Source organism: Poecilia latipinna, unplaced genomic scaffold (assembly GCF_001443285.1).
Source record: "Poecilia latipinna isolate Pla-1442-1.1 unplaced genomic scaffold, P_latipinna-1.0 Scaffold4367, whole genome shotgun sequence".
NCBI classification, from domain to species: domain Eukaryota; kingdom Metazoa; phylum Chordata; class Actinopteri; order Cyprinodontiformes; family Poeciliidae; genus Poecilia; species Poecilia latipinna.
Genome location: NW_015116983.1, coordinates 1,017 through 10,743, shown reverse-complemented (window position 1 = coordinate 10,743; position 9,727 = coordinate 1,017). Strand labels below are relative to the sequence as shown.

The 9,727-nt window shown below is 39.4% G+C and overlaps 1 protein-coding gene and 1 long non-coding RNA gene across 2 annotated transcripts in view; both read left to right on the top strand.

The window, feature by feature from the left end:
* Positions 1–6,397, top strand: part of hhipl1 (HHIP-like 1) — a 19,011-nt gene extending 12,614 nt beyond the window's left edge. The window contains exons 5-9 of the mRNA XM_015025862.1: positions 3,244–3,370; positions 3,604–3,749; positions 3,830–3,911; positions 5,492–5,574; positions 5,667–6,397. Of these exons, the coding sequence (XP_014881348.1) occupies positions 3,244–3,370; positions 3,604–3,749; positions 3,830–3,911; positions 5,492–5,574; positions 5,667–6,232 (1,004 nt within the window). The 3' untranslated portion in view covers positions 6,233–6,397. The remainder of the gene's footprint in view (positions 1–3,243; positions 3,371–3,603; positions 3,750–3,829; positions 3,912–5,491; positions 5,575–5,666) is intronic.
* A 1,301-nt stretch (positions 6,398–7,698) lies between these two features.
* Positions 7,699–8,347, top strand: LOC106942546 (uncharacterized). Its single transcript, XR_001423649.1, has 3 exons — positions 7,699–8,014; positions 8,106–8,242; positions 8,311–8,347. It is a non-coding gene; the product is annotated as an uncharacterized LOC106942546 (long non-coding RNA).
* Positions 8,348–9,727: the final 1,380 nt, after the last annotated feature.

The following is a 9,727-nucleotide window of genomic DNA, read 5'->3' as shown; positions in this document are numbered from 1 at the left end:
CGCTTTGAAGGATCAAAGGGAAAAAAAACAACACCTTTCTAGATACAAGATGGCTGCCAAACTGCACTTAGCAAAGACAAAACTTGAGGAACAAGATCCTCTGGACAGAAAAGACCAGAGTGGAGATGTTGGACCATGATGGACAGAACTGTTTTTAACAGGACAACTAGTAGAGATAATTAAATCAAGTTTAAATAATAAGTCAGCTGAATTTGTAGAGCACATTTCAGCAATGAAGCAGTTAAAAGTGCTTTATATCATAAAAACCCAAAAATCAACTATTGAAACAGACATCTTTAACAAGGCTGTACTGGTGACTAGCCTGACACAGGTACACATTTTGACTTAAACAATCATAGCAACAAAACTCAGGAGCGTTTTCAACAAACTGAGACTTGACTAAACATCTACAGACAGAAGGAAATCCTTTAGCAGTTTCTAACAACTAGAGAGGTTCTGCAGACCAAGGGCCGCATGTATTAAACACTGCACAGCTTTCATTGTTAAAACTGGCATGCAGATAAATTTAGAAAAGTGTGGCAAACAAAAAAATTCAGATGTACAAAGCCGTGTGTACGCACCTTTCCTTTATAAATCCTAATTTGCAGGAAACACAGCAACTGCTGGTCCGCCTGGTGCCGTCCATAAAAAGATCTTAATGTAAATTAGCATAAATACCCTGAAGGCTGCCGCCACCTGAAGCTGTAACCATGGCAATGATGCTTGTTTTTGGTAGTTTAAGAAGTTCTAATGAAAATTTTATTTAAAAGGTGCTTGCAGGACACATAAGATCACCTTACAAAAAATGAAAATAATAAATTTTAAAGAAAAACAAAATCCAAACAGAAAAGTAAAGCAATGCTTGTTTGAACAGCAGGGTGTTGAGCCAAGATTTAAAGACAGAAAGCGTCCAGAGTCCTTTGAGTGGGAATGTGGATGTGTATTAAATAGAGGAATCATGTTGAACCAGCCAACGTGACACTACATCACAAAGGAGATGCTTTCTTTTCATAATAGGGACTGTGTGGATCTGGCCTCCAATTTAGTGAGAATCTATTGAATATCAAAGTGCAAAACTTCAACATCCAGGTGTAACATAGTTAATATTGTATAGAATTCCACTTGTCATTACTTCCCACTTTGGGTTCATGTGTAAAGGGTGAAACAGCACCCCCTCCTGGTGGTTGGCAGGGTTAAATATAGTGAACACAAACATCTCGTTGCCAGTTCATGAGAGATGGGCGCGAGGCAGGTTCACTGAGTTTAGCTCCAGTAAAATGCTATGTTAGCTTGTTGCTAACATGAAATGCTGTCCCTCGTAAGGTGCTGAACCCACTGAACCCGATTCCTGATCAGTCCATATTCTGTTTCGCACAGAAACGACGTGTGACCTTGGGTACAGCTTTAGATCCTCTTTTTACCGGATCACACAGATAAGTTTGTAAAAATGGACAGAGGCACTGCTGCAGATTACAAACAGTTTATTAAATTCACAAATGTTTCATGAGCAAAAATAGTCAATTTATTTTATTATACCAAGTGACCACACTAAAAGTGCTGGCCCTGGGATCCTTAAAGCTGAAAAATAATTAAAACCCAATTAGATCAAATTTGACTGTTTGGGGGAGGAATAATAATAAAAACACAAATACAACTAAATGCACCCAGGTGTTCCCAAACAAAAGCACATTCACACAAAAATCCCTAGTGAATACAAAGACAAAGAAAAAAAACTCCCCTTCCACTAGTCTCCTCAGTCTGAATAAAAGAGCCTATAGGACCCAGGGACAGCATAGGTCCAGTTTAAAACAAGCCAGAGGGCTGCAGCAGAAACTCCCTTTCCCTAAACAAAACCCCAAAAAAGAAAAGTTCATTTTAATCAATAATAACCATCTAAAAAAAAAAAAAATTGAAATAAAAAAAAAAAATTAAAAACTGAAACAGTAGCAGGCCAACCTACAAACAAAAGAAATCAAGTTAGACAAGAACATTAACCAGCCAGATAAATAATGAGAAACGGCCCTTACCTTCTCTAAAGTGCGTTTCCTACAACAATCAGTGGCAGAATCAGACATAAATTCTAAACTCACTTCATGATCAATGTTAAACATACCTTTGCACAAGTCATCAGCTTGCATCTGATCTCCTCAGCGATCTACCCGCTTTTAAATGTAAATGCTGATTACCTGTCACCTTAACAAGCCGGCTGCGCTCTGTCACAGCGTCTTCCATATATGGAGAAGAGGAAGAGGCGCAGCAGCACACATTCAGGGGAGACAATATGCCCTGGCTTCAGACGTTTCATCTCATCCTGTCTCCTGGCCCTCATTCACACAACGCAGAACTGATTTATGCTGATCGATCAGAATTACTGAGGTTACACAAGCAAATGTTGAAGTTTTGCACTTTGATATTCAACTAATGTTTGGACTTGTAGGACCATTTCTGCCATTCTTTCAACATTAAGGACTTTTTGACTATGTGTGCTTGAACAACCAGCAAAGGCCTAGTTAACTACCAGGATTCTCAGCAGCTGAGAAGTAGTAAAATGGCTCCAAGTTTAGCAAAAGATAAGGAAGAACATAAGATATGTCATGTATTCCCTTTAATCGCATCTTACCTATGATTGTATCCAGATGTTTCTTGTTTCCTCATCATCTATGTGTCTTTAACCTTAGCTCTTGTGTTGTTTCTCACTGGATCCTTGAGTCATTTGAATGACAGTTAGGGTTAGGGTTAGGGCCGTGATGAGGTTCTGCAGACTGCTGGATCATGGGAAGAACTCAGGTTTCAAAAAGCTCATGCTTTGTGTTAGACAAATGGCAATATGTGGAAATTGATTGTGATGGAATCAATCAACCAATCAATTAATTTTACTTATAAAGCATCAATTGACCTAAAAGCAGCCCAAAATGCTGTGCAGATCAATAAAAACAAACCCACAAAAACAAACAATTGCCCACCCCACATGGAAGATGCACAAACTACGCAGAAAAGATCCAATTCAGGAAATGCAGTTAAAAAGTCGGGTCTTAATCCTGCGCTTAAAGACAACATTTTCTGCAGCCATGAGGTTCTCTGGCAGACCGTTCCACAAACGGGGGCCATAACATTGGAAAGAAGCCTCACCTTCAGTGTGAGTTCAGACTCTGGGACTGTTGATAGTCCGGTGCCAGAGGACCTCAGGGTCCGCAGCTCTTAATCTGTTGCTTTTCAGTCTGGTAACATGAAGTTTCTTCACAGATGACGTGCTGCCCATCTACGCCTACCCTCATAGGAAGGGCAAGTCAGTGACAGGAGGATACGTGTACCGTGGCTGTGAACACCCCAACCTGAACGGCATGTACATATTTGGAGACTTCATGAGTGGGTGAGTTTACCAGGCAAACATTGGTCTGTGTCACAATGAGCTGTAAAAAATGGAGATAACAGCTTGTTTTGGTGCTCATGTCACCTGAATGTATAATGTTAACATCAGAAAGGAATCAGGGAAGTAGACCAGGCTTATTCAAACCTTTTGTATCATTTAAAACTTTCTGCAGAGGTTTGAGATGCAGCAGGGAATCAGTCTAATATTCACTATGAGGTTTTTGCTTGTTTTAGGCATCTGATGAGCCTAAAAGAGAATACAAACTCAGGAGAGTGGAAGTATAATGAAATCTGCATGGGAATGGGCCTCACATGTGCCTTTCCTGGACTCATCAACAACTACTATCCGTATATCATCTCCTTCGCTGAGGATGAATCTGGTAACAGATTAACACAACCTTAGCAACAGGCTGCTTTTCACAGCTTTTAGTGATTTACTGGCTTTTTATGGGTCCTGCAGGCGAGCTGTACTTCATGTCCACAGGTACACCGAGCGCCACGGCTCCTTCGGGAGTCATATATAAAGTGGTGGATCCATCAAGGTGAGTCACGTTTTACTCTCGTCATTTGGAGAATAAAATCTTCCTGCAGTGTCCACAAAATAACTTCCCTTCATGGGAATTTATTTGTTGGAAAAGGGATTAATCAGAGACATGCTTAACATCCTTTGCTTAATTTTTGTCCTTTGGGGGGGAATCTGTTATTTCAGCTGGAAGTTAGGGTTCCAAGCTGTCCAGTGTTTCAGATGTCAGCTCAGTCAAACTCAGTTCAGACATGGTAGTCCTGTTATCAATACGGCCTCCTCTCTGGTTTCATTCAGCTTATTAATATTGAATACCAGAAAATTATGCAAGTTAGCTTTTACACCTTAGCTTAGTATCTGGGTATGTTTGGCAAATTTGAAATCAGGATCCAATGTCAAGCAATGTCTTCAGAGACTTTAATAATTTCCCAGTTGAGCTTCAGGTTTGAATCGTCACTGAGGAGAAACAGGTGGTGCAAAAACAACAGAGTGAAAATATGCTTCTTAATTTACACATTCTTAAAAAGTGACAACTAACTATCAACTATAAAATGGTCATTACATTTTCAAATACTGTCAAAATAATTTCTCCATTTTAAAATGATGAGGCTCCTCATTGGTTTTTGTACAAAAACCTGGTTCAGCGACTCGCGTCGCGTCAAGAGTGGGATGGAAAGTGTCTTCTGTCACCATGTGGCGTTCTTTAAACACTTTCTCTGACTGGAATCGTTTAGTTTCCTGAAAAGGATCATATTAAAGCGGAGACCAATGGTGAGCAGGGTATAAATATAATAAAGGAAAAGACTTACAAAAAACCCACAAGAACTGGAACAAAAAACTGTTGCAGATTTTATGTTCAGCAATGAATCAATTCACCGAGGAGCTTCAGAACTGAGATGTGATGAGTGACATGGAAAGTAGGTGAGGCTAATCAGTGGGATGCAGAACAGCTGGGGAGAATCTCAGCAGGGGACAGAGGGAGGAGACTCATTAGAGAAGAGGAAGCACCAAAGCTGCTGAACGTAAAAGGCGTAGAAAATTAGATTAGTCTATAGATATTTGTCAATTATCAAAATTCTACATAAATACACTAATAAAATGTACCAGAAGAAAATTGCTCTGCTGGATTTTGTTTGCTCTGAACGATATCTGTGGGAATCACTGAACATCAAAGACCTTTGTTATGTTGGGCTTCATTCATTTTGTCTCTGTGCTCCACCAGGTCCGTTTGCCAGTTCAGAACCCGACCAGAACCCCTCAGTGTAAATTACCTTGAGAAATAATGAGATTTGGTTATAAAGAGACTTTAATGTCGAAAAATGATCAAGTGTTACAAGCCATACATGTCATCCAAACAGATCAGAACCAGGCGAGGCAAAGACTAGAGTTTAGCTTTTTATTCTTCTCTGCTGTCTGTTCCCTCCCCAAAAGGAAGTCTGATCACTTTCAGTCTGTTTACATATGACTGCCGACGGTCACACATAAACATGGTCATGTAAGCTGCAGTGTGTGTGTAAGCAGATACAAGAGGCTAAAAGAGACGGAGGAAAAGACAGAATCCATAACATTATTTAGCATTTAGTTTCTGGTGCTTTTCAGACGTGCTCCACCAAGACGTTGCCACTACGAACCTCTTCCTGTCAGAGTCAGAAGTAACCTCATCCAGTTTGTTCCGCAGGAAAGTAAGTCCACCTTCAACACTAACAGAACCAAGCTTTTTAATTCTCCCTTTTTAATATGTTTTTTTTTTGGCATGTACTATATTGTTCATCAGCTTTGATCGGGGTTGAATTGCCAGCCGAAAACACGTCTGAAGCCGAACCCACAAGGACCTACGAGTTGCTTCTGGACCACCTGGATCGTCTCAGTGAAAGAGAACAAGACCGGACCACCCCTGCTCCCATCAGAACCACCAGATCACCCCAAAGTCCAAAGAGGAAAGGCCGCGGTCGGAAGGGGAAAGGCAGGTCCAGAAGCTTGTCTGAGCTTCACAACGGAGTGGTGAGACTGGTCAGGGATGAATTCTTGCATGGAGACCGTGGACGGGTGGAGATCTATGTTCACGGGGAGTGGGGTACCGTGTGTGATGACTTGTGGTCAATAAAGAATGCCGAGGTGGTCTGCAGACAGCTGGGATTCAAGTACGCCCTAAAAGCAGCCAGGAATGCTGAATTTGGAGAAGGAAAAGGACTGCGGATCCTCTTGGATGATGTTCATTGCAATGGCACAGAGTTCAACCTGTTGAACTGCATACATGCTGGAGTGGGGAACCATAACTGCGCCCACTATGAAGACGCTGGAGTGATCTGTGGAAACTCAAAACCCTCTGAAGAAGCCTAGAAGCTGGCAGCAGAAAGACAAATGCTTCAAACTAACCAAACTAAGTGCTAAAATCAAGTCACGATAAAATGCTTTGAATTGTCAAATTGCAGCTTGTTCAGCAGAATAAATTCATATCAAGTCATCTTGAGGTTTTAGATAGAATAAAATATATGGATTCAGTTCTTTTTTTTTTCTTTTACTTTATTGAACGTGTCAAGTTACAATAAAATTACGACAATGCAATAACAATAAACATTTAAGGAGTGGGTAGAAGTATAAACTTATTAACCTCCAGCAACATCATAAAATGATCTCATCTTGTTTATATGCATTTTATAAGTTCACCTTCATTTTACTTCCTGATTAATGCAGTACACTCACTGATATATTAATCATAGCTCTAATAGTATTAACAGAATATTAATGTTGATGCCAAAAATGATGTAACGACATCATAATACATCAAGACAGTTTCTCATATTTAGTGTAAACTATTTTCTTATACAAAAGTTTGAATTGTTTAATGTTTGGACATCGTTTTAATTCCAGTCAAACCGTTTCATAGTTTCACACCACAGACTGAAATGCTAAAACGTCTTCTTGTGGTTCTGATCTTACAAAGTTTGAATTTGTATTTTCCTCTGAGGTTATCAAATTCTTCTTTTGAGAACAATTTTTGAATATTTTCTGGTAACTGTTGATCATGTGCTTTGAATAAGAAACAAACCGTTTGAATATTCACTAAATCAGTATTTTTTTATACTCTAACATTTTTCATTTTTATAATTAAACATACAACACAAATCTAGGGGCACTGATTCATAGTTTTTTATATATTTTATTGAATTTTCTCTTTTAGGACATACATTTACAAACAATCAACATTATAAACATCTGCTTATACACATTCACTCACCATTCAAACCTGCATTTGTTTAGTGCCAAAAATATGCAAGACCCTTTAAATTAGAGCAGAGAAAAATAGAAACTGTAGACAAGACACTCATTATTAAGCTCAATTCTTGGTTATATTGTTTATTTTTATTGCTACTATGGCTGATAATTTCTCCTAATAAGCTTTAAAAGCTTCCCATCTAATACTAGCCGTGGTTTCATCTTTATTCATTTCAAAATATTTGTCCTTGATCAATCTTATTTACTTTAATTTCCAGGGACACTGCAGCATGAGCACCAATTATAATATTATACCAGCAGTTCTTCACAGGAGGCAGTAAATCCACAGCGATGAGAAAATGATCAATACGTGAATGGGATTGGTGTGAGCTTCAATAACATGAAAATTCCGTTATTTGGGTTCCTTGTTCTCCATACTTCATTTATTCTTAAAGTTAAGAAGCATTTTCCTGGTTTGTGTATGACTGGTATCGATTTGAGTAGATTTATCCAGACTTGGGTTTAGGCTTCTTCTTGATATTGGATGAATGTTGGTCAGATTTAACAACTTTTATGATCCCCAATTTTTTTAAAGCTGTAAAATCCTCTTACATGTTGAATGCTTACCAGACATAATTTGTGTTGTCAGGCATTATTCCAGGTGTTTTGCATTGTCATGTATTTTGCTGTAATTTAAAAAAAAATTCTTTTATGGTCTTTTTTCTAGATTTTGAGATCTGTGTGGTGGAAGATGAAGCACCATCCTCAGTAACAATCCCTCTTGTCCGCCCAACATCATCAGTGTCCCCAGCTTCTTCTTGCTCTTCAGATTCCACAATTATTCTGAAAAGTTCTAAGAACCGTAAGAACGAACTTGGAGAGCTTGGTCATGAGGAAGCAAAACAGGTTAGAAGCAAAGCCAAAAGTTATTTCCAGTGCTTAAATGAATATTACAAGCACGAACATTTTGGGTGTTTGGATTTAATCTCTCTCACAGAAGGTGCACACTGCCCTGGGGTCAAACCCAGAGGGTGAGGAAATCATGAGTGAATACAACAAAACTAAAACACTGTCAGATGCAACTCGTCGACAAATGGTCAACATGCTGGTTGCAGATATGATAGAATCACACAGGTAAGACTTGTTGATGACAGAAAGCAGTATTGAGTGAGCAGCATAGCAATTATTTTTGTTTTTGATAGGAGGATCCCACCCGTAAGTGTTCAAACTAGCTATGCAACCCTTTTTCCATATCTTAAAGATATGGAAAAAGGGTTAGACAAAAGCTGTAGATAATTTTAAAGGTAACAAAACAGTTTACCATGTTGGAGCAACACTTGGAGCCAAAAAACTTTCAACTTTGGGAAAAACTGAAAGATAAATATGAGCAGTAGCCTCACCTGGGCCTGTTTGGTCCCTGTCACATATTCTTAAGAAAAACATTTACAGATGATGAACTTTTACTGAAATGTATCACACTAGCAAGTGTTACAGAAAATATCTATAAGAGTTTAAAATTTTGCGACCGTTTTAGGAAAAGATGAAGTGAATTACAAACTCATAAACACTAACTAGTCGTGCTGCCATAAATAACGCAGTAAAATGGTTAAACTGTTTTCCTTCAGAGGCGTCTACCCGCTCTTACGCAGGGACATTCACACAGCCACATATGCTTTGTGTGCAGGGCCGGGATGACTCCGCTGAACGCTGTGTATCAAGAAGACAATCTGTTTGAAACCAGAGGTAGTTACAACATTCCTAGTCCATTTCAACTTCTCTGGGTATATTACTATATTTCAAATTAAAACAGTAAATGGTACACTTTGAATGTTTTCACCATCTCCACCCAACCAGCATGCACCTCAAAAAGAATCAAGCGCACTCATCCCTTTCACTTCTCAAGCTCAGCAGCCAACATTGTTTGGAATATGGTATATTTATTTATTCACTGCTAACTTACAAGTAAATTATTCCGTTTCTATTGGTTAATTCAAAGAGGTTGGGAGGAGTTTATGGTGAGCAGATGTTAAAGTTCCCCTGAATAAAGTCTTTGGCATCCGGTCACATATTTCATCCTGCACATCTTGAAACTTTGAGAGAAAACTAAGTGACTGTTACAGTTAGCACAAGCATTTATTTAAGCAATAAGTCACTGACATCAAAAGCTACCATCTGCTACGGGTCAGAACCTCAAACATCTGGACCCCACTTCCGGACCACCCGCTGAGCCCCTCCCCCACTGGAAGTCCTGCCCACCTGTTAAATTTGATTGACTAAAGGGTGTACTTCTAGTCTGAGGGCTTAGGAAATGAGGCCAAAAAAAGGGACCAAAAGGGCACTTGGGGGCAAGGAGCAAAAGGGGCAGGTGCCCCCCCTCTGCCGGGCCCTGCACCTCAGTGGCAATACTGTCCAGCTTACCGTTGATCTCATGTCCCAGATGGTCGAAGTTTTGTTGTAGCTTTGCATTATCCCCCTTCAAGACAGTCTTTAAATCGTCAATAGCCTTAAGCATTCCTTGCGAGTCCGTGTTCGTTCCAGTGCTCTCAGCTCCCGCACTAGCAACATTTTCGCTAGCTTGTGTAACAAGTTTAGAAAATGTGCTTTTATTTTTATGTTGAA